The 25,064-nt window shown below is 47.1% G+C and overlaps 1 protein-coding gene across 2 annotated transcripts; it reads right to left on the bottom strand.

Annotated features, from left to right (window-relative positions):
- Positions 1-324: 324 nt before the first annotated feature.
- On the bottom strand, positions 325-24,963 carry LOC140741272 (KAT8 regulatory NSL complex subunit 2-like). Of its 2 annotated transcripts, none has more exons than XM_073071268.1 (10): positions 24,763-24,963; positions 20,405-20,689; positions 19,687-19,865; positions 17,709-17,823; positions 16,805-16,968; positions 10,213-10,367; positions 9,854-9,953; positions 9,395-9,648; positions 5,102-5,209; positions 325-752 (listed from the first exon to the last, which is right to left on the bottom strand). In XM_073071268.1, exons 2-10 carry the CDS (start codon positions 20,653-20,655, stop codon positions 684-686), a joined length of 1,395 nt encoding a protein of 464 aa, XP_072927369.1. In that variant the 5' UTR covers positions 20,656-20,689; positions 24,763-24,963; the 3' UTR covers positions 325-683. The 2 variants fall into 2 exon arrangements, with proteins under 2 accessions (XP_072927369.1, XP_072927367.1); XM_073071266.1 differs by having other exon boundaries at positions 9,854-9,956; positions 24,763-24,955.
- Positions 24,964-25,064: the final 101 nt, after the last annotated feature.

The following is a 25,064-nucleotide window of genomic DNA, read 5'->3' as shown; positions in this document are numbered from 1 at the left end:
AGTGGGGAGTGTTCTGATTGCTCTTCAACTTTCTGCCATACCTCCCCTCCCAAATCTCTGCTTAGTTCCATAATGAACACCAAGATCCACATTGTCCTATGTCTCTGGGTGACTGAAGATGGTTGCCCCAATTATTCTCTATGGTGTCCAGTGAGTACTTCTGAGCCTAGGAGTGTGTGCTGGGACTGCACGGAGCACTTTGTTCTTTCTGGATCCCTTCAATAACCCACTCCTGTGGTTCACTCTACCACCCCAGTCCTGGTGCTTGTTGGGTTTGTGAGGTGCTGAGTTCACTCTAGCAAGAATATGACACAAACAAACATCTATTTGAAAGCCTTTAATGGAACCAGTGATCACACTGCCACCTCTTTGGTCAATGCTTTGCCACATTGCTACAAACATCCCCGATGGTGGGAAGGGAGAGGTATCAGGACAATAGCTGAAGGGTGGCAAATGTGCAATGATACAATGTGGTGGAGGGGGGAGGGGAAGAGGTGATAGAAACAGGAGCACTGGGACATGACCTCTTCCACAGTGTGACCCCACACCAGGTGTTAGAAGCATGATACCCTCCCACCATGTGCCCGGGGAAAGATCCCCACCCTGCTGGTCACCATCCTGTAGAGATACAGGAGGTAGCAGCCTCAAGTTAGTAGCCCCCACCATTGGGTCTTGCTTGCTGTTCAGCTGATATCCCTGGTACCATTGTGGTCTCTGGTGCTGTGGGTCTGAGAGACCGTCTGCAAGGTAGCCTGTGGGGTGAAGAGAGACAGGTGGTGAGAGATGAAAGTACAGGAGGCAAATTGGTCACACATAGGGGAAGTGAAGGGTGGACAGGTGATGAGACAGGAGACTAGCTTTGGCCACTGCTGAAGCTGGGCACCTACAGGAAGCACACAAGTGGTGCACACCTGCAATAGGTGCATCCAGCTGCAGCTCCTATCAGACTGAGTTAAGGAATTGGAGCAGGAGCTGGATGAACTACGGATCATTTGGGAGGCAGAGATAGATAAGAGTTATCGGGAGGTAGTCACACCGAAAAGACAGGAGGTAGGCAAATGGGTGACAGTCAAGAGAGGCAGAGGGAGCAGACAGAGAGAGAAGAACACCCCTGTGGCCGTTCCCATCAAAAATAAGTATACTGTTTTGGATACTGTTGGTGGGGATGACCTACCAGGAACAAGCTGCAGTGGTCCTGTCTCTGGCACTGAGGTTGGACCCTCGACTAGGAAGGGGAGGAGGGAAGAGAAGAGAGCAGTATTGATAGGGGATTCTATAGTCAGGGGGGCGGATAGGAGATTTTGTGGGGAAGATCGGGAGTCTCGGATGGTATGTTGCTTCCCTGGTGCCGGGGTCCGAGACATCTCAGATCGGGTGCAGGTTATTCTCGAGAGGGAGGGCAAGAATCCAGATGTTGTGGTCCATGTAGGGACCAATGATGTGGGTCAGATGAGTGAGGGGGTCCTGCGTAGGGAGTTCAGGGAGTTAGGTACGAAGCTGAAGAGAAGGACCCCCAGGGTAACAATCTCTGGATTGCTACCTGTGCCACGTGCGAGTGAGGCAAGGAACAGAAAGATTATAAAGATTAATACGTGGCTGAGAGGATGGTGCAGGAGGGAGGGCTTCAGGTTTGTAGATAATTGGGCTTTGTTCCAGAGAAAGTGGGATCTGTTCCGAAGGGACGGTTTACACCTGAACTGGAGCGGTACTAACATTCTTGCAGGGAAGTTTGCTAGTGCTTCTTTGGGGGGGGGATCCAGAATGTGAGAGAGGATAGCGGGAGGAAGAATAAAGGACAGGTGGGGACTACACGGTTCCGGAATATTAAGTGTGTAGTACAGAAAGGTGAGGCGGAACAAGTGATAAGGAGGACACGTGCAGAGGGATGGTCTGACGGAACATGGAGTTAAATGTGTTGAAAGAATAAGTAAATTTAGGAAGGACAACAAAATTCTAGGGGCATATAGCCCGATGGGAGTTCGGGGAGCTGGGTTAAGCACAATAGGCAGCGATTCAAATAGAGAGGAGAAATGGGCTAAAAATTCTATATCTGAATGCACGAAATGTCAGAAATAGGCGGATGAGCTTGAAGCCCAGGTGCGAATGGGTAACTATGATGTTGTTGGGATAACGGAGACATGGCTGCAGGGAGATCAGACCTGGGAAATGAATGTTCAAGGGTATACGTGCTATCGTAGGGACAGAAATGTGGGCAGAGGGGGTGGGGTGGCCCTGTTGGTGAGGAATGAGATTCAGTCTTTTGCAAGGGGGGACATAGGGGCAAAAGAAGTAGAGTCTGTGTGGATAGAATTGAGGAACAGTAAGGGCAAAAGGACCCAAATGGGTGTTGTCTACAGGCCACCAAACAGTAGCATGGATATTGGGTGCCAGTTGAATAGGGAGTTAACATTGGCATGTGGCAAAGGTAATGTCGCAGTAGTTATGGGGGATTTCAATATGCAGGTGAACTGGGAGAATCAGGTTGGTGCTGGACCACAGGATAGGGAGTTTGTAGAGTGCCTAAGGGATGCATTCTTGGAACAGCTTGTACAAGAGCCGACCAGGGACAAGGTTATTCTGGATTTAGTGTTATGTAATGAACAGGATTTGATAAGCGATCTTGCAGTAAGGGAGCCATTAGGAGGTAGTGATCATAATATGATAAGTTTTTATCTGCAATTTGAGAAGGATAAGGGCAGCTCGGAAGTGTCAGTGTTGCAGTTGAACAGGGGAAACTATGGAGCCATGAGGGACTGGACAGATAGCCTAGCAGAAAAGACAGTGGAACAGCAATGGCAGGTATTCTTGGGAATAATGCACAAGGTGCAAAATCAGTTCATCCCCCAGAGAAGGAAGGATTCAAAGGGGGGGAAAGGGGCCACAGTGGTTGACAAAGGAAGTCAGAGATTGCATAGCATTAAAAAAAAGGAAGTATGACAGAGCTAAGGTGAGTGGGAGGACAGATGATTGGGAAATTTTTAAGGAACAACAGAACTTAACTAAAAAGACAATACGGGGAGAAAAAATGAGGTACGAACGCAAGCTAGCTAGGAATATAAAGGAAGATAGCAAAAGCTTTTTTAGGTATGTGAAGAGAAAAAAGATAGTTAAGAACAATGTTGGGCCCTTGAAGAATGAATTAGGTGAAATTGTTATGGGAAACAGAGAAATGGCAGAAGAATTTAATGAGTACTTTAGATCTGTTTTCACTAAGGAAGACACAAGCAATCTCCCAGATGTATGGATGGGCCAAGGACATAGGGTAACAGAGGAAATGAAACAGATTGACATTAGGAAGGAAACGGTGTTGAGAAGACTGATGGGACTGAAGGCTGACAAATCCCCAGGTCCAGATGGTCTGCATCCTAGGGTACTAAAGGAGGTGGCCCTGGAAATTGCGGATGCATTGGTAATCATTTTCCAATGTTCCTTAGATTCAGGATCAGTTCCTGAGGATTGGAGAATGGCTAATGTTATCCCACTTTTTAAGAAAGGAGGGAGGGAGAAAACAGAGAACTATCGACCTGTCAGCCTGACATCGGTGGTGGGGAAGATGCTAGAGTCCATTATTAAGGATGAAATAGTGGCATATCTAGATAGCAGTGATAGGATTGGGCCGAGCCAGCATGGATTTACCAAGGGCAAAGCATGCTTGACTAATCTGTTGGAGTTTTTCGAGGATGTAACCAAGAAATTAGACGGGGGAGACCCAGTGGATGTAGTATACCTCGATTTTCAGAAGGCATTTGATAAGGTCCCACATAGGAGATTGGTGGGTAAAATCAAAGCTCAGGGCATCAGGGGGAAGACATTGACATGGATAGAAAACTGGTTGGCAGATAGAAAGCAAAGGGTAGCGGTGAATGGGTGTTTCTCGGAATGGCAGGTGGTGACTAGTGGGGTGCCACAGGGCTCGGTATTGGGACCACAGCTGTTTACAATTTACGTCAACGATTTGGATGAAGGCATTGAAAATAACATCAGCAAATTTGCTGATGATACTAAGCTGGGTGGCAGTGTGACATGTGATGAGGATGTTAGGAGAATTCAGGGTGACTTGGATAGGCTGGGTGAGTGGGCAGATACTTGGCAGATGATGTTTAATGTGAATAAGTGTGAGGTTATCCACTTTGGGAGTAAGAACAGGAAGGCAGATTATTATCTGAACGGTATAGAGTTGGGTAAGGGAGTAATACAAAGAGATCTTGGAGTCCTTGTTCATCAGTCACTGAAGGTGAATGAGCAAGTGCAGCAGGCAGTGAAGAAGGCTAATGGAATGTTGGCCTTTATTACAAAGGGAATTGAGTACAAGAGCAAGGAAATCCTCTTGCATTTGTACAGAGCCCTGGTGAGACCACACCTGGAGTATTGTGTACAGATTTGGTCTCCAGGGTTAAGGAAGGACATCCTGGCTGTAGAGGAAGTGCAGCGTAGATTCACGAGGTTAATTCCTGGGATGTCAGGACTGTCTTACGCAGAGAGGTTAGAGAGACTGGGCTTGTACACGCTGGAATTAAGGAGATTGAGAGGGGATCTGATTGAAAATTATAAGATTATTAAGGGATTGGACAAGATAGAGGCAGGAAATATGTTCCAGATGCTGGGAGAGTCCAGTACCAGAGGGCATGGTTTGAGAATAAGGGGTAGGTTATTTAGGACAAAGTTAAGGAAAAACTTCTTCTCCCAGAGAGTTGTGGGGGTCTGGAATGCACTGCCTCGGAAGCTAGTGGAGGCCAATTCTCTGGATGCTTTCAAGAAGGAGCTAGATAGGTATCTTATGGATAGGGGAATCAAGGGATATGGGGACAAGGCAGGAACCGGGTATTGATAGTAGTTGATCAGCCATGATCTCAAAATGGCGGTGCAGGCTCGAAGGGCCGAATGGTCTACTTCTGCACCTATTGTCTATTGTAAGTGACCATTTGGCCCCTCCATGCTGCTACATGGGTCAGGAGGCGGGGGGCCATTTGGTTCTCATGGGGAGCGAAGGCAATGGATGGTGACGTTAAGATACTCAGTGCAGGGTTAAATTCAGTGGCCAGTCTTAGCGGGTCGAGGAGTGCCCCCATCCCCCATGGGGCTAACCCGCGTCCACACTGACCTCTGCCAAGTCTGACTCGTCTGTTGACTGGGTGCTGGTGCCCTGGGCAGGGTCAAAGAGCGGTGAGGGCGGGCACTGCAGACTGTCACCCACCACGTCCAGGCAGTCCTATAGAGGATAATAACACTGTTAGAGAGGAAGACTCACCCTAGTCCCACCCCAATACCCCTCCCATAACCTCTTAAGTACCTGACAACCCTCCCGTCTGTGACCCCCTCCAGCCCCTAAACCCCTGATCCATGTAATCCTCTCAACTCAACCTCCCTTTCCTCCTTCAGTTACCCAGGTCCCCAAGCTCTGGAACTCCTTATCTACGCCTCCCCATCTCCCTCACTGCACCAAACCTTTGGCTAAGGACCCTTTGGCTCTGATCTAAGGAGTTTGCAGTGAAAATGTCCACAGCCACTAGGAATGTTGAAGGTGCAGACAGGCAACAGCCCAGTCCACACGACCTTGTGTCTCTCCCTGATGATCTGGCTGGAATTGTAAGTAAACCCAAAGACCACAGGGAGAGTTCACTGTCGGCTAACTGTTTGAAACCGCCGGCTACAACAAACCGGTGGTCTTGATTCAGAGCCTGGTGCTACTGGGAGTTTGGGATACCAAATCCTTCAACATCAAAGCCCCATTAATGCTCTGTGTCATTGGATGTGCCCTTCACATTCCAACACCTTACAGAGGACCCTTTGTGTAGATTTGAGTAAAGTGCAAGGCCCCTCATGCGAAGCTCATCCAGAAGATTAAGATGCACGGGAACTGCGGTGAATTGGCCATCTGAATTAAGAACTGGCTTGCCCATAGAAGACAGAGGGTAGTGTTGAAGGGACTGGAGGTCTGTGATTAGTGGTGTTCCACAGGGATCTGTACTGGGACCTCTGCTGTTTGTGATGTTCAGTATATAAATAACCTGAATGAAAATGTAACTGGATAAGTTAGTTTGCAGATAATATGAAGATGGGTGGTGTTGCGGATAGTGTAGACGACTGACAAAGAATAAAACAGGATATAGATCAGTTGCAGATACTGTTGGAGAAATGGCAGATGGGAGTTTAACCTGGCCAAATGTGAAGTGTTGCACCTTGGTAGGTCAGATGCAAGGAGACAGTACACTGTTAAGGGCAAGATCCTTAACAGTGTTGATGAGCAGAGGGCTCTTGGGGTCCACGTTCACAGCTCCCTCAAAGTGGCTACACAGGTTGATAGGGTGGAGAAATAGTCATATGCAATGCTTGCCTTTATTAGTTGTAGCAGGGTTCAAAAGTCAGTAAGTTATGTTACAGCTTTAAAAGCAAATCATCTGGAGTATAGCATACAGTTCTGGTCTCCCCATTATAGGAAGAATGTCAAGGCTTTGGAAGAGGTTCATCAGGATGCTGCCTGGATTAGAGGGCATTTGCTAATGTGCCAGAGGTTGGACAAACCTGCCTGAGAAGTGGAGGCTGAGGCGAGATCTGATAGAGGCTTAGAAGATTATCAGATGCATAAATAGAGTAAACACACAGTATCTTTTCCCCCAGGGTTGAAATGTCCAATACCAGAGGATATGCACTTAAGGTGAAAGGAGGCAAGTTCAAAGGAGACACAAGGGTTTTTTTTAAAACCCACAGAAAATGGTGGCTGTGTGGGGTGGTGTGATAACCCTTTGCAATTACCTGGTTTTCTGCATTAAATACTCATAAAATGCAGTATGATCTCAATCTCAGTCACAATAATAGACAAACACAACCTGCCTAAACTAATAAGACTCAAACAATTGTACTTTTCTTGTCAATACAGAGTACACCATTTAAACAACTACAGTCCAGGTTCAAAAAAGTCTGTGAACCTCTGGAGTAATGCCTTCTGCAAAGCTATTTGGAGTCAGGTGTTCCAGTCAATGAGATGAGTTTGGAGGTGTGGGTTGTAGAGGTGTCCTGCTCTAAAAAAAGACAACGTCAGGTTACTGAATGAGCCTGCTCTTCGCAAGAAAGATCTCTTTATGTGCACCGTGCCTCCATCAAAACAAGTTTCAGAGGACCTTAGATGAATTGTAGAGATGCATGAAGCTGGAAAAGGCTACAAAGGCATTTCTAAAGACCAGAGTGTTTATCAGACCACAGTAAGAGAAACTGTCTACAAATGGAGGAACCTCAGTACTGTTGCTACTCTCCCTAGGAGTGGGTATCCTGCAAAGATCACACCAAGAGCACAACGTGCAATGCTGAAGGAGGTGAAAAAGAACTCCAGGGTAACAGCAAAAGACCTGCAGAAATCTCTAGAACTTGCTAAAGTCACTGTTCATGTGCCCACTATAAGAAAAAAAACTGAACAGGAATGGTGTTCGTGGAAGGACACCATGGTGAAAACTACTGCACTTCAAAAAAGAAAAGAAATTGCTGCACATCTCAAATTTGCAAAAGATCACCTGGATGTTCCACAATGCTTTTCACAGAAATGCACACTGCTATGTTTAGAGGAAAAAGGGCACTGCACACCATCCCAACCGTGAAGCATCGTTGAAGAAACATCATAGTTTTGGAGCTCTTTTGCTGCTTCAGGGCCTGGACAGCTTGCAATTGTTGAGGGGAACAATGAATTCACAATTGTATCAAGACATTTTACAGGGGAATGCCAGGGTAGTGGTCCGTCACCTGAACCTTAATAGAAGTTGGATGACGCAACAAGACAATGGTCTGAAAAACAAGAGTAAATCAACAGCAGAATGGTTTAAAAAGAACAACATTTGTGTTTTGTAATGGCCAAGTCAGAGTCCAGACCTTAACCCAATTGAGATGTTGTGGCATGTGTTGTGGCTGTTCATGCAAGGTATCCCAGGAATATTGATGAACTGAAACTTGATCACAATGACATCCTTGTCGTTGTGATCAAGTCTGATCATCAGCCTCAGGAAATGTCCAGTGGAGGTTATTGATGTGTAAGGAGGTTATTAAATACAAGGGTTCACATACTTTTTCCAGCCTGGATTGTGAATGATTAACCCCCAATGTATTCAAAAAGACATGAAAAGTTTGTGTTATTAGTTTAGGCAGATTGTGTTTGTCCATTATTGTGACTCAATGAAGATCAGACCATATTTTGAATAATTAATGCAGAAAACCTGGTAGTTGCAAAGGGTTCACAAACTTTCTTGCAACTGTAGACTTCTAAGAGATGTTTCATGGTACATGAATGTGAGGGAAATGAAAGGATATGGACATTGTGAAAGCAGAAGGGATTTATTTAGTTAGCCATCTGATTCCTAATTTAAATGGTTAGGCACATTGTGTGTTCTATGTTAATCTCCCCATAAATCCAGTCGCCTCCTGCACTCCTTTCACACACCAAGTAATGTGAGATCACACCCCTCACACACTCACCTATACATGACTAACGTGCTGTATATCCAGTCATTCCCTCCCCTCCCACCTACCAGGTACTGTGGGATCACACCCCTCACACTCACCTACTCATCCCTTCCACTCCAACACACCCTGGACTGTGTCACGACAGTATTACACAAGACATACATTGGAGCCTACCCCTTCCTGTACATCCAGGCACCTCTTCCCCTTCAACACATCACATACTGACATACACACCATGCTCTCCCCATCACTCACTGTACATCCAGCCAGTCCCCTTTCCCATCTCTACGCGAGACCAAGATGCCCAGTAAAGGCTCCTACAAAATTCTGAACATGAGATTCTGCAGTTGCTGGAAATCGAGAGCAACACACACAAAATGCTGGAGGAGCTCAGAGGTTTAGGCAGTATCTATGGAAATTAATAAACAGTTGAGGTTTCAGTCCGAGACCATGCTCTGATGAAGGGCTTTGGCCCGAAATGTCAACCATTTATTCCTCTTCATAGATGCTGCCTAACCTGCTGAGTTCCTCCAGTGTTTTGTGTGTTACAATATTCTCAGTTAACATAGTTCAGGTCAGGTTTCCTGTGGTGAGCGACTCTCCCTGTCTGACCCCTGGACAGACTAGCTTCATCAGTCAACCTCTCCTTCCATCACTGATACACAATGGGCCCAGAAGGGCAAGGGCAGGGGATGCTGAGAAATATATTGACTGTTCTTTCCCCATTACATCCTGGGAACTCCCTCTCTGACAGCATTGCAGAAACACCTTCACATGAGTGGTCTGAGGAGGGAAATAACTCCTATGTTGCCCGAGGGATGAAGGAGACAAATGTTGAATTCTCTCACCTTGGAGGGAGGACCCAAGTTGCACCCAGGCAGCATTTCAGAAAGTGGACATTCGTGCCCAGAATTCCCAGGCACCCCACCCCCCACCATCCTGGGCTCACCTCGCTGAACTCCAGTGGCAGCACCTCGGACGGCTGGAGCTCGGCTGCACTCAGGTACAGGTCGGCTGGCCCGCTCTGCAGCTGCTGGGAGGCACAGAGGGCAGGTTCAGGCTGGTACATTTGCGGGGGCACCTGCAGATGTAGGGGGCAGCAGGGCTGCTCCGCCTGGCTCAGGGGCACAGGCTTTGTGCAGGGCACCTCCTTCACCCCCGCGCATGGCTGGAACAGCACCTGGCTGGGGTCTTGACAGATATCTGACAGCAGGTTAAAGCGAATAGCATTCTGGGGGGGTTTCTTCTGTGCCACCTTCCCCATCCCACCACAGGGCTGACAGAGAAGGGCATCTAGTTTCCCCAATGTGACCTGGAGACCAAACCAGAGACCCCAAACACAGGACCCATCCCTAAACAGAGGGATCACATAGCCACACCCCCAGTGAGGGTGTGTGAGGAAGGATACGGTTAAGGCAGTGCCTACTGAGTGGAAGAGAGGGAGCAGGACACCGGAGCCCATCTGTTACCACCACACAGCGCTGGGTCTGGCGGGCGCTGGGCTGTGCCTGCTGGGGAAGAGAGGAAACACTGGTCAGTGGGGCAAAGTCCACCGCATCTGCCCGCTCACCCCAAAGTCCTCCCAGCAACCGACGCACCCAAAACTGAATCACCACGCCCAATACCCACCCTGATCCCTCACCCTCAACTTCTCATGTCCTGTCCCTCATCCACCCAATCACCCTAACCTCACTCCCAATCCCCCACCCTGACCCCTCACCCCCGGCACACCCAATCCCCAACCAAACCCCTCATCCGCCCTCAGACCTGGTGTGGGCCCCCCTCACTGGCCATCACCCGCCTCTCCTTCAGTTGCCGGTGCAGCAGTGCCTCCAGCCCATATCGCCGGCGATACCGTCGCAAGGCCCTCAGCTTACGCAGGTCCACCCGCTCTTTCGTCAGCATGGCCTCCGGACTACCACCTACCTCCAGCAATGGGGGGAGAGAGGGGGAGAGGGGGAGAGAGACAGACAGACACTGGGTTACACCATCAGTCCCATTCCACCCCCCCCACCTCCTCAGCCACACACCAAGTCACCGATTCCTCAGTGCTGGTCACTGAGGGGGTAATAGTCATAGAAAAGCACAACACAGAAACAGGCCCTTGGCCTCACCTAGTCCATGCCGAACCATTTAAGCCACCCAACCCCACTGACCTGTACCTGAACCGTAGCCCTCCATGTACCTATGCAAACGTCTCTTAAACGTTGAAATTGAGCTCACATGCACCACTTGTTTTGCCAACTCGTTCCACATTCTCACCACCCTGAGTGAAGAAGTTCCCCCTCGTGTTCCCCTTAAACTTCTCACCTTTCATCCTTAACCTATGACCTCTAATTGTAGTTTAACCCACCCTTGGTGTAATACCCTGCTTGCATTTACTCTATCTACACCCCTCATAATTTTGTATACTGCTATTAAATCTCCCCTCATTCTCTTACAATCCAAGGAATAAAGTCCTAATATAAAAAGCAAAATAATTAATTGTACAAGTATTCACCCCCCCCCTTTAAAATGACACACCAAATCATCACTGGTGCAGCCAATTGGTTTTAGAAGTCACATAATTAGTTAAATGGAGATCACCTGTGTGCAATTGATTGCAGTAAAAATACACCTGTATCTGGAAGGTCCAATTGTTGGTGAGTTCGTATTCTGGCAAAAACTACACCATGAAGACAAAAAAACACACCAAGTAACCCCGCAAAAAGGTTATTGAAAAGCACAAGTCAGGAGATGGATACAAGAAAATTTCCAAGTCACTGAATATCCCTTAGAATAAAGTTAAGTCAATCGAGAAATGGAAAGAATATGGCACAGCTGTAAATCTGCCTAGAGCAGGCTGTCCTCAAAAACTGAATGACTGTGGGGACTAGTGAGGGAGGCCACCAAAAGATCTGTGACAGCTCTGGAGGAGTTACAAGCTTCAGTGGCTGAGATTGGAGAGTGGCAAAGAGACAGCCACTGTTGAAAAAACTCACATGAAATCTCAGCTAGAGTTTGCCAGAAGGCATGTGGAAAACTCTGAAGTCAGCTGGAAGGAAGTTCTATGGTCTGATGAGAGCAAAATTAAGGCCCACACACAAAATGCTGGAGGAATTAAGCTTTCTGGCCATCAGACTAAATGCTATGCTTGCCGTTAGCCAAACACCACACATCAAAGACACACCATCCCTAGTGTGAAGCATGGTGGTGGCTGCATCATGCTGTGGGGATGCTTCACTGCATCATGCTCTGGAAGGCTTGTGAAGGAGGGGGGTAAAATGAATGCAGCAAAATACAGGGAAATCCTGGAGGAAAACTGATGCAGTCTGCAAGAGAACTCCAACTTGGGAGAAGATTTGTTTTCCAGCAAGACAATGACCCCAAGCATAAACCCAAAACTACACAGGAATGGCTTAAAAATGACAAGGCAACACCTCGCACTTGTCTGTATTGAATTCCATCTGCCATTTTTCCAACTGGTCCAGATCCCGCTGATCTTAGTGCCATCCACAAATTTGCTGATCCAGTTACTCACATCATCATCAGATCGTTGATATAGACCCAGCACCAATCCCTGCGGCACATCACTAGTCACAAGCCTCCAGTAAGAGGGGAAACCATCTACTACCACTCTGGCTTCTCCCACAAAGCCAAAGCCAATGTCTAATCCAATTTATTACCTCATCTTGAATGCCAAGCAACTGAACCTTCCTGACCAATCTCCAAGGTGGAAACTTGTCAGATATGACTATAATGACACACCAATTTCTTTACTCAGAGAGTGGTAGCTGTGTGGAACGAGCTTCCAGTAGAAGCGGTAGAGGCAGGTTCGGTATTGTCATTTAAAGAAAAATTGGATAGGAAAGGAATGGAGGGTTATGGGCTGAGTGTGGGCCAGTGGGACTAGGTCAGAGTAAGCATTTGGCACGGACTAGAAGGGCCGAGATGGCCTGTTTCCGTGCTGTAATTGTTATATAATCTATAGGAGCAGAATTAAACCATTTGCCCCATCGAGTCTGCTCCGCCATTTCATCATGGCTAATCCATTTTCCCTTCATGCCCTGACCAATCAAGAATCTATCAACCTCTGCCTTAAATATACCCAATGACTTGGCCTCCAAAGCCACCTGTGGCAACAAATTCTACAGATTCATCACTCTCTGGCTAAAGAAATCATGTCTCATTGAGGAATGAAATGCAGAATTAAAAGGGCGAGAACCTAACTGACTTATTGGCAGCTTGACAAGTCGTTCTGTGAAAATAATGTGTGAACAAAGAAGTGTTTGTTCCATGAGAAGCTTTTCAGTCTACCCTTATCTGCATGTGATGACAATGTATAACAGCGGCTCCACGCAGTATTCTGGGCTCACTAGGCTGCAGATTTTCTCAAGCTCAGTGAGCAGAGACTCTGTGTTTGACAGTTATTCCCTGAGTTGAACCTAAAGGCCTCTGGTAGAGAGGCAGATCGACGTCATCTCTGTTTTAAAAGGATGCTCTCGATCCAGAGGCTGTCCCCTCTGGTCTTAGACTCTCCCACCATAAGAAACTTCCTCTCCACAACCTCTTTATTGAGGCCTTTCAACATTCGAAAGGTTTCAATGAGGTCACTCCTCTGAATTCTTCTGAATTCCAGTGATTACAGACCCAGAGCCATCAAATGCTCCTCATATGACAACCTTTTGATCTCGGAACCATTTTCGTGAAAATCCTTTGATCTGTCTCCAGTGTCAGCACATCCTTTCTTAGAAAAGGGTCCCAAAACTGCTCATAATACTCTAAGTGAGGTCTCACCAGTACTTTATAAAGTCTCAGCATTACATCCTTGCTTTTATATTCTAGTCCTCTCAAAACGAATGCGAACATCGCATTTGCCTTCCTCACCCCAGATTCAATCTGCAAATTAACCTTTAGGGAATCCTGCACAAGGACTCTCAAGTCCCTTTGCATTCAGGCTTTTGAATTTGCTCTCCATTTAATCTACCCTTTTGTTTCTTCACCGAAGTGCATGATCGTACACTTCCCAACACTGTATTCCATCTGCTACTTCTTTGCCCATTCTCCTGATCTGTTTAAGTCCTTCTGTAGCATCTTTACCTCCTCAAAACTATCTGCCTCTCCACCCATCTACATATTGTCTGCTAAGTTTGCAACAAAACCATCAATTCTATCATCCAAATCAATGACACATAACGCAAGAAGTGGTCTCAACTCAGGTCCCTGTGGAACACCATTAGTCACCAGCAGCCAAACAGAAAAGGCCCCCTTTATTCCCCCTCTTTTCCTCCTGCCTATCAGCCACTACTTTATCTATGCTAGACTCTTTCTTGTAATACCATTTGCTCTTATCATGCCTCATGTGTGGCACCTGGTCAAAGGCCTTCTGAAACTGCAAGTATACAGTACAACATCCACCAATTATTTGTCTATCATGCTTCAAATAATTCCAAAAGATTTGTCAGGCAAGATTTTCCAATGAGGAAACCATGCTGACCGTGGCCTATTTTACCATGTGTCTCCAAGTACCCAGAAACCACATCTTTAACAATCGATTCCAACATCTTCCCAATCACTGAGGTCAGCCTAAATGGCCCATAATTTCCTTTCACCTGCCTCTCTCCCTTCTTGAAGAGTGGAGAGACGTCTGCTATTTTCCAGTCCTCCAGAACCATGTCAGAATCAACTCATTCTTGAAAGGTCATTATTAATGCCTCCACAATCTCTTCAGCTCTTTCAGAACCCTGGAGTGTAGACTGTTTGGTCAGGTGACTTACCTACCATCAGACCTTTCAGTTTCCCAAGAACTTTCTCCCTAAGTAATGGCAACTTCACCCACTTCTGCCCCAACACCTGGGACTTCCAGCATGCCTTGCTAAGGTCCACACAGGCAACATCCACTGCCTTGCCTTAAATCAACTTTCCTGGTAACTTCCTTGAAAAACTCTTAAGACATGACCTGCCTTGGATAAAGCCATGCTGACTATCCCTAATCAATTCCTGTCTGTCCAAATACTCATATGCAGTCCCATAGAAAACCTTCCAATAACTTTCCCACCACTGATGTCAGGCCCACTGGCCTATAATTCCGTGTTGTATTTTTAGTCTTTCTTAAACAGCAGAACAACATTAGCCCTCTAGTACCTCACCTGTCACTGAGGATGATTTAACTATCTCTGCTAGGGCTCCTGCAATTTCTACACTTGCCTCCCCTGGGATCCAAGGGAACACCTTGTCAGGCCCTGGGGATTTATCCACCCTAATTTGCCTCAAGGACAACAAACACCTCCTCTTCCCTAATCTGTATTGGATCCATTACCTCGCTGCTGCTTTGCCTCACTTTTATAGACTCTGTCCATCTTCCAAGTAAATACAGATCAAAAAATTCTTTTAACATCTCTCCAATCTCTTTTGGCTCCACAAATAGATTTCCATTCTGATCTTCCAGAGGACGAATTTTGCCCCTTGCAATCTTTTTGCTTTGAAACTAATGGCATTATGATCACTAGAAACAAAGTGTTCCCCTACACAAACATTTGTCACCTGTCCTGTCTCATTCCCTAATAGATCAAATATCACACACTCTCTCATTGGGACTTCTAGGTACTGACTAAAGAAGCTTTCCTGAACACATCTGACAAACTCTATCCCATCTAGTCTTCTTACAATACGGGAGTCCCAGTCAATATATGGGAAGTTAAAATCACCTACTATAACAATTGCAACAGTCTGCAATCTCTCTACAAATATGTTCCTCTAAAATTCTGCAGACTGTCAGGTGGTCTATAATATAGCCCTATTAACGCAATCATACCTTTCTTATTCCTCAGTTCCACCCATAAAGCCTCATTACACGAGTTCTCCAGTGTGTCCTGACTGAAGACAACCGTGACATTTTCCTTAACAAGTAATGCCACCCCTTCCCCTTTAATCCCATCTGCTTAGTCACACCTAAAACAATGGAACTCTGGAATACTGAGCTGCCAGTCCTGCCCCTCCTGTAACCAAGTCTGACTAATGGCTACAATACCATGATTCCTTATGTTGATCCACGGCCTGAGCGCATCTGTCTTTCCTATGATACTTCTTGCATTGAAATATACACCGCTGAAAACATTAGTTGCACCATGCTCAACCTTTTGATTCCTGATTTTGTCTGAAGCTTTAGCAACGTGTCTCCACAACCTCTCTCCTATCTGTTCTGGCACTCTGGTTCCCACCCCCCTGCAACTCTAGTTTAAATCCCACTATGCAGCACTAGCAAACCTTCCTGCTAGGGTATCAGCCCCCCCTCCAGTTCAGGTGCAAACTGCCTCTTCTGTATAGGTCCTACCTTTCCTGGAAGAGAGCCGAACGACCCAAAAATCTGATGCTCTCCCACCTACACCAACTCCTTAGCTACATGTTACACTTCATGATCTTCCTATTTCTGGCATTACTATTTTGTGGCACAGTTTGCAAACTGAAAATTACAACCCTGGAGGTCTGTCCTTTAGTTAGCACCTAACTCCCTGAACTCACTTTGCAGAACCTTGGCACTCTTCCTACCCATGTCATTGAGTGATACTTGTATAGACCATGACTTCTGGCTGGTTAGCCTTCCACTGAAGAATGCTGAGGACTTGATCCAAGATGTCCTGAACTCTGGCAACAAACCATCCCAGAATCTTGTTCTTGTCCATGGAACCTCCTTTCTGATCCCCTCATGAACCCCCTTTCACCACAGCTTGCTTCTTCTCCCCCCACTTCTGAGTCACAGAGCCATACTCAGTCCAGAGACCTGACCACTGTGACTTTCCCCTGTTATGTTACCCACTCCCCTCTCCCAACAGTATCCAAAGTGGTGTATTTATTGTTGAGGGAGGTGGCCACAGCAGTAGTGTCCTCTTCCGGACTGTCATCCAATTTCCTGTGTTCTGCACCTAGGGTGTAATTACCTCTCTATATGGCCTGCTCTTCACCCCCTCACCCTCCCAAATCACCTTCTAACACAGTGTTATAAGCTACAGCTGGCTGGACTTCTTGCAAGTGTAGTAGCCAGGGACAGCATTGAACTAATTCTGCCTGGCATCCCTACTGTCTAACTTTGTAATAAAGGGAAAATAACAAAGGAAAAACCCTACCTACAGCTTTTTCGCCTTCTCTCAGTCAAGCCTCTCCTCGCTGAAGCCTCAAAGAACCACTCTAACAATGGTGCCCCAACAATGGTCCAAAACCTCAAATGATGTCCAGCACCCCTCTCTGTACACATTCACCAGTCACTGAGAAGGTACCACAGTGTAGCCTGTCCCAGACACCACCCAGCTGTACACATCCAAAACTCACTCCACCTTCATGAGCTCTGTGCTCCCTCCACAGCCCATGCTCTGCTCTGACTCACCGGCAGCCTCAAGATCGGGCTTGCAGGAGTGCAGGTAACGTCGCCTCTTCTCCTTCAGCAGGTGTTGGAGTCGTTTGAACTGGTCAATGTAGAGCGACTGCAGGCGGATCAGCTTCTCCCGCATCACCAGTGCCACCTCCTCTGCTGTGTACACTCCTGCATGCCTAGGTAAATTGTAACAGGTTAATCTTTGTGCTAGTGGAATGTCTCATCACCACCTTGGCCTTAAATGTAACAGAAATGTCTACTGGGTCTCTAATCACTATTATGGGAATATACCTTGAGAATGTAATACTGTAGGGACAGCCATAGGAACATGGTGAACATAGGGCTGGGGCTCATTAAGAGTGGTGACAAGTGATGACTGATTCTAACTGGGTGGTTTGAGATGGGGTTCACTTCAGTTACTGCAGCATCTTGTATCAGTGGAAAGGGTATAGAGTGATCTGGGGGGGTAGTTTTCGTGGGGTTTTACTAAGAAAAGGGGTGCTGTGGATCAGCAGAACAGGAGGTGTGCTGCAGTGAGAAGGGCCTGTGCACGCCTAGATAAGTATCTTAATGCTTGCTCTGTTCTGTCTTAATAAACGTAGTATTGTAGTTCTAAGTACTGGTGATATTGGTGTTGATGTCTTTCTGTCTCATAGTCAGATGGAGAACCTGCAGTTTTAACAAAATGCTGGGTGCAAGGCAGTAATGTCAAAGAGGATGTGAGTGGGTGCAGTGAACTAGGACATGGTGGGTAGAATAAGAAGCAGCTTGGCCCAGAGAAGGTGAGAGAATGTGAAGAGCCTCTCTTCCTTCATGTTGGGCCTGCACTAGGTTGACTCACTCTGAGGACAAGTTTGATCTCGATTGATGGGAGCCTCAGGGTTAGCGCATGGTTGGCGCTCACTCATTCACTCACTTTAGAGGGTCCTCCTGGTCACTGTCGATGCTGTCGGCCTCACTGTCCGGGTCGCCCCTCCACGTCTGGTCCAGAAGCACTGTCTCGGGCTCCCCCTCACTCCAACTGTCCTCATCTGTAGGTGGATGGACAGGAGGGCATCAGAAGCAGGGTGAATGCTGGTTGGGCTCCCCACTACCCTGTCTTGCCTTTGTCTCATCCATCCTCATCTCTCACTCCCTTAAGTGAGACCTGTCTGCCTCTGCCCCAACCCATCCCACCCTTCACTGTGAGCCCATGTCTTGGATCTAGACTCTCAGGAATCCCCCTTTCAGTCCCAACCTGAAAAATTCTGGTTTTAAACACCTCTCATTCCTGAAGCTCAAGGAATAACCTCCCATTTTGCTGCTACAGTGGTAGCTTTTGGATCCCCATCCCTGAAAAAGTCTTGTGGTTTTATACAACTGTAAGGTAACACTTCAGTCTCCTACACTCCAAAACTCAAGTCACAGGCCTGCCTAGCCCTCACACTGTGTTGTGGTATGTCCTACCCAAACTCTTTCTACAACACAGTTCTGGGTGCAGCCTCATCAGTGCCTTAAACATAATAGATTCTGCAGATGCTGGAAACACACAAAAATGCTGGAGGAACTCAGTAGATCAGGAGGCATCTATGAAAGTGAATAAACAGTCGATGTTTCAGGATGAGATCCTTCTTCAGGACTGGAAAGGAAGGGGAAAGAGGCCAGAATAAAAGGTTTGTGGGGGGGGGGGGGGGGGGAGGGAAGGAGAACTAGCTAGAAGGTAATAGGTGAAGCCAGGTGGGTGGGAAAGGTAAACGTCTGGAGAAGAAGGAATCTGAGAGGAGAGTGGACCATGGAAGGAAGAGGCACTAGGGGGATGTGATAAGCAGGTGAAGAGAAGTAGCAAGAGGCCGTGAGAAATGAGAGAGGGAAGGGAGAGGAAAAAAATATTCTGACATCTTCCCCCCTTCCTTTCCAGTCCTGATGAAGTGTCTTGAGGGCAGAGGGCATGGGGTAGAGATTGTACCAGATCCATCCCTGGAACCGAGAGTCTGTTCTGTGAGGAGACTAGGTCCTGTATTCTCTGGGGTTTCAAAGGAGGAGATAATACTATGGGATTTAACAAGGCAGGCATGGAGTTGATGTTCCCTCTCGTAGGAGGTACAGGAGTCCCAGTCCCAGACTAAATGGTCAGTTGTTCAGTACAGAGAAGAGGAGAAATGAAGCTACAGAACTCAAGAGACCACAGCAAGGTTGTACTCACTGCTAACAAGTCACCATATTGGGGAAATAAGCAGGGAAGGAGGGAGAGAATTGTTCTTGCGAAGCTACTGTTTCAGGGCCCATAAAACATAAGACCAGAATTAGGCGACTCAAAACATCAAGCCCCATCCGCCATTCCATCATGCCTAGGCCTTTCAATATTCAATAGGTTTCAATGAGAAGTCCCCACTCAGTTCCTCTAAGCTCCAGCTCGTATGAGACCAAAACCATCAAACAGTTTTCATACGTCAACCCTTTCATTCCTGGGATAACTCTTGTAAATCTCCTCTGGATCCTCTCCAATGCCCACACATCCTTTCTTAGTTAAGGGGCCCAAAACTGTTCACAATAGTCCAAGTGCAGTCTGACCAATGCCTTTAGAAAGACTCAACATTACATCCTTGCTTTCATATTCCAGTCCATAAGACTGTAAGATATAGGAGCAGAAGTAGGCCATTCAGCCCATTGAGTCTGCTCCATTCAATCATGGGCTGATCCAATTCTTCCAGTCATCCCCACTCCCCTGGCTAATCAAGAACCCATCTATCTCTGCCTTAAATACACCTAATGACTTGGCCTCCACAGCCACCTGTGGCAACAAATTCCATAGATTTACCATCCTCTGACTAAAGTAATTTCTCTGTAATTCTGCTCTCTTGCAATGAATGCTCTGTCCGCGCCCTTCCCTCTCCCACGGCCACTGGAACCCGTACCAAGTATCTTGCTGGCCTCGCTCTGGCTGCTGTCTGGTCCCTGGGAGCCCAGATCACTCTTCAGGTAGCTGCTGAGCTGGGCAAGCAGCACCTCAGGTGAGGGGCTGGAGCTGGGCTTCTTCGATGGGACCCTCATGGCCAATGCATTCCTTCGGGCATGCTCTGTACAGAAAACGACCCTGCAAAAGGAGAGTGGAGCAGAAGACGACAGATGGTTAGCGGGCAATGCGCAAGCCCAAAGCTCCTGACCTAGCCCAAGCCCTAGTAAGTGGCTAGGGAAGAGGGACCACCAGGAAACATTTCCTTGCTCCTCATCAACACCATGGCTACAAGAGCAGGCGAGGAATCCTGTACGACTGGCACCCAAGACCCCCGACACCTCAAGGCCTTTCTGCTGTCTACATGTCAGGAGTGTGATGGAACTCTCTCCACATCACTGGGGTGAGAAACTCGACCTCACCCGGGACAAAGCAGCACGCCATTCCACTTACCTCCCAGCCCCCAACACAATTATTCCCTTAACCACTGGCAGTCAATAGCTGCAGCGTGCAGACATTCGCCTGGGCTGCTCCAATAACCCCTCCCAAACTCATCACCTCTTGCCCAAGAGGGCAGCAGCGTATGCAAGGGATCATCACCACCACCACCCAACCCCTCTGGGAAATAATCATAGTGCTTTTCCCAGCACGAGGTCCCAGATGCCAAGGCTACCACCTACCCATCTTTCTTCTCTGGTTTGGGTGCTGCATTTGGGCACCTCCTGCTATTTTTGGATGAGACGTAACTGCACTGCTTGAAGGGAGCGTTCTTGTCCTCAAGGATGTGCTTGAGACAGAACTCCTGGCCCTCCAATCGGGGCTGTGAGCATGGGCGGTGAGAGAAGGAGCAGGCCAGGGTCTCTTGCACCCTGGGGATAGGGGTGAGACGCCCCCGTGTGGAAGGCAGCACATGGATCCGGATTCTGTTCATGGCCACGGAACCTCCCTTAGGCCCACGTTGACACCTGTAAAACACAACAGTAGTTGGTTCATGCTCCTTTTTCCAGACAGGGCTCAACTCCCTCAATGACAGAGGTCCTCGGAAGGACAGTTCGGTCCTGCATAAATGCTGATGGTGGGGGTGTGTTAGGAAACAGAAAGAGATTATCGAACAAGACACCTTTGTTCACTCAAGAGGTTTACAAGAACCCCAAAAGCAGCCTGGTTCATCACTTGTCAATGTTGCAGTTGGCCACACATTGACCTCAGCTTTGTTCCTTCCCATCAGTCCCCACAGCTTCTCTGCAGAGTAAAGATCTATCTGCCTTGGGACCTTGAACATCTTCAGTGATTCTGCTTACCCAAATAATAAGAGATAATATAAGAAATTCCTCCCAACCTGTCTAAAATGGACCATTAATTACCCTGTTACTGTGTACCTGCACCCCCACCCCACCATTCTAAACACTCCCCCACCTTGATTAACATTCTCTGAGTATCCATCCTGTCAAGGCTCCTCAGTATCCAGAATCAGGTTTAATATCACTGGCATACAAGCTCATAAGATACAGGAATAGAATAAGACCTTATTCTTCTGAATTCCAGTGACTACAGGTCCAGAGCCATCAAACGCTCCTCATATGATAAGCCTTTCAATCCTGGAATCATTTACATGAACCTCCTTTGAACCTTCTCCAATGTCAGCACATCCTTTCTTAGATAAGGGGCCCAAAACTGCTCATGATACTCCAAGTGAGGCCTCACCAATGCTTTTTAAATGCTCAACATTACATCCTTGCTTTTATATTCTAGTCCTCTTGAAATGAATGGCAACATCACATTTTCCTTCCTCACCATTGACTCAACCTGCAAATTAGCCTTTAAGGAATATACAGTTGGCCCTCCTTATCCGCGGATTCCGTATGCGCAAATTCAACCATCCGCAAATCACAAAAACCCTTAAGTGCTCTTCCAGCACTTGTTGTTCGAGCATGTACAGACTTTTTTTCTTGTCATTATTCCCTAAACAATGCAGTATAACTACCATTTTATATAGCATTTTCATTGCATTAGGTATTATAAGTAATCTAGAGACGATTTAAAGTATATGGGAGGATGTGCGTGGGTTATCATGCATTAGGGTAGAAAAAAATCGGAAGTTCTCTTACTAAGTAAGTTGGAACAGGTACATCTGGTATTATTTAGCGTCAGTTAGTCAAACGTTTGTCTTAGTATATAGTATATACTTTACCTTTCTATGCATATGAAACACTTAAGGACATATGTTTCAGCACCGGACTCGGGAAGTTTCCAAGCTCGATCTAGTGACAGATCGCTATGGAGCGCACTCTCCACCGTGCCGGGTTGATGTGGAGGATCAAAAACCCAAAAATTAAACCACTGCGTTACTTAGTAATAATTATAGCTCTCATCGGGGCAGAGCCTTTCTCACTTTATCCTTTAAAATTGTTCTGATCGTTGACCGACGTAGCCTAACGCTTTTACAATGACCGATGGCGTTTCACCTCTTTCCGATCGCTTTATTATTTCCACTTTATTTTCAATCGTGACCGTGATTATTTTCGTGAACAGAAACACTGCGGATTCAGAGCTCTGGCGCCAGGTCCTAATGTCCACCGCACTAAGACAGGTTGAATAAGGGACTTCAGCATCCGCAAATTTTGGTATCCGCAAAGGGTCCCGGAACCAATCCCCCACGGATAAGAAGGGCCGACTGTATATATAAAATTAAATGAGCAGTGCAAAACAAGAGCAAAAATGATAAAAATTTCTGAGGCAGATATGTCATCTGGATCAGATAGACTACACCCCAGGGTTCTGAAAGAGGTAGCTGAAGAGATTATGGAGGCATTAGTAATGATCTTTCAATAATCAATAAATTCTGTCATGGTTCCCAAGGGCTGGAAAATTGCAAATGTCACTCCACTCATTCAGAACTGAGAGAAGAAGAAGAAAGGAGATTACAGGCCTGTTAACCTGACCTCAGTGGTCAGAAAGATATTGGAGTCTATTATTAAGGATGTGGTTTCGGGGTACTTGGAGGTACATGATAAAATAGGCTGAAGTCAGCCCCTAATCTATGCCCTCTACTTTTGGTTCCCCCTACCAGTGGGGGGGGGGGGGGAACTGTACCATTCACCTGCTATCCAAGACTGATGATTTACCTCAGTATTGGCATCTGCCCACATAATACCAGAACCCTTAGCATCTAATATCTCAACCCTGATGAGTCTTCCATAACTCTCTGCACCCTCCCCTATCTCTGAGCACAGGCAAAAACAGCCAAACAATGCAATCAAATGCAATCTAAAATTTCGCCGATACCACGGCTGGTGGTAAAATCTCAGGTGGCATATAAGAGTGAGTTCGATCAGCTGGTTGAGGGTTGTCTCAATAACAACCTTACACTGAACATCAAGACCAAGAAACTGATTGTGGACTTCAGGAAGGGGAAGTTGGACACACACCAGACCTCATTGAGGGGTTCGAAGTGGAAAGCATGAGCAGTTTCAAGATCCTGTGAGTTGGCACCTTACAGGAGCTATCCTGTGTCCCCACCCCACCCTTCATCAAGACTGGAAAGGAAAGGGGAAGATGCCAGAATAAGAAGGTGGTGGGAGGGGGAGAAGAACAAGCTAGAAGGTGATAGGTGAAGCTGAGTGGGTGAGGGATGAAGTGAGAAGCTGGGCAGTGACAAGTGCAAAAGGCAAAGGACTGGAGAGGAGAGGAGAGTGGACCATTGGGTCTCACCAATGCACAAGTGGCTACATCAGGAGCATGGGATACAGTAGATGATCCCAACAGATCCACAGGAGAAGTGCTGCCTCACCTGGAAGCACTGTTGGGGGCCCTGAATGGAGGTGAATGGGCAGGTGTAGCATTTCTCTCACTTGCAGGGACATGTCCCAGGAGGGAGATACTGGTAATTTTGTTCTTTCTTATCCCCTCCCCTTCTGTCAGAATGGATAAGGGAATCACAGTATCCTTCAGAAAGTTGAGAGTGGGTGGGTGGGTGTAAAGACATGTTTGTTAGCATAGCAGAGTCAAACCAAAAATGGCAGAATTGGCAGAGAATGATTTGTTGGATGTGGAGGTTCATGGGGTGATAGGTGAGGACAAGAGGAACTCTATCCCTGATAAGGTGGTGGGAAGGGGTGAGTACTGCTGTCCAGGAAATGGAGGAAATGGAGGAAATGCAGGTGAGAGCAGCATCAATGGTGGAGAAAAGGAAACACTCCTCTCGGAACATATGTTGCAGAGATGAATGAACTGATAAAAGGGAATTGCATAGGGTGGGAAGAGGAACAGTCAAAATCGGCATGGTAATCGGCTATGTATTATGCTGGGTATCTTGAGCAACACAGACAAATGCTGGAGGAACTCAGCTGGTCAGGCAGCATCTATGTAAAGGAATAAACAGTTGATGTTTCAGGGCAAGACACTTGATCAGGACATGTTAGTGATGAAAAAACATGATTCAAATTCACTTCTCCTTTAAGGCAGTTTGTGAGAAGCTGCAGGCCCGTCTCTGCTGTTATATTTTAGGCTGATTAATAAAGGCAAGTATTCTATACGCTTTCCTAACAATCCACTGTCTCTCTGTTGGCCAAATCTCCTAGAGATTGCCTTTAAACCCAACGCCAGAACTGATCTTTACCCAACTAGATCGAGAGCAGTTTTAGTGTTGGGACTTCCATGGGATGACGGCTATTGCATTTCTGCTAATCCCATGGAAGATGTGTTTTGAGACCGGCATACCCAGCCGTGCAAGTGACTTCAGTTTCAACATGGTTAGTCGTCTGTGAGCTATTACTGTGAATGGAGTTTGGCCAAGGAGGCAGTTCGTAACCACACGGGAGGCAGACATGTTTTGGGGCGAATATTCGATCTAGGAGGTGGAATGATAGAGATTTTTGTTGGCCTTGATTCCATTGACCTCTGAACCTCGAAGCCACACCGCCATCTTGTCTCCATCAAGGGGACTATCCCGCCAACCCCATGCCGGCCGATTCCTCCCAAGAGTCAACCCCTCCCTCCCTAGACTTTCCAGCAGGCTTCTCCCCATCCTCCACCGTACCTTCCCTCCAGAACCCAGAGGCATATTTCCGCAGAAGCACGACTTCACCCTCACTCCGTCAACGTTCGCCAATCTCAACTCAGCCACTTCCAGTCTGGCAATGGACGACCGAACAAGGACTCGATCACACCCCTTCCTCTTCCTATTGGTCGGACTCCAAATGTTCCTCGTAGCTACTGGATGTTACATCCGTCAATCAACGCCGGACGTTAATACGAAGCCGCCTCGCGCTGATCACGTCCATCTAACAAGCAGCCCTCGCGGCTATTGGATGCTCAGGTCAATCAACACTGGTGGTGCTC

This window comes from Hemitrygon akajei, chromosome 18, assembly GCF_048418815.1.
Source record: "Hemitrygon akajei chromosome 18, sHemAka1.3, whole genome shotgun sequence".
NCBI lineage: Eukaryota > Metazoa > Chordata > Chondrichthyes > Myliobatiformes > Dasyatidae > Hemitrygon > Hemitrygon akajei.
The sequence above is the reverse complement of the archived record's forward strand: the minus strand, read 5'-3'. Positions and strand labels throughout refer to the sequence as shown.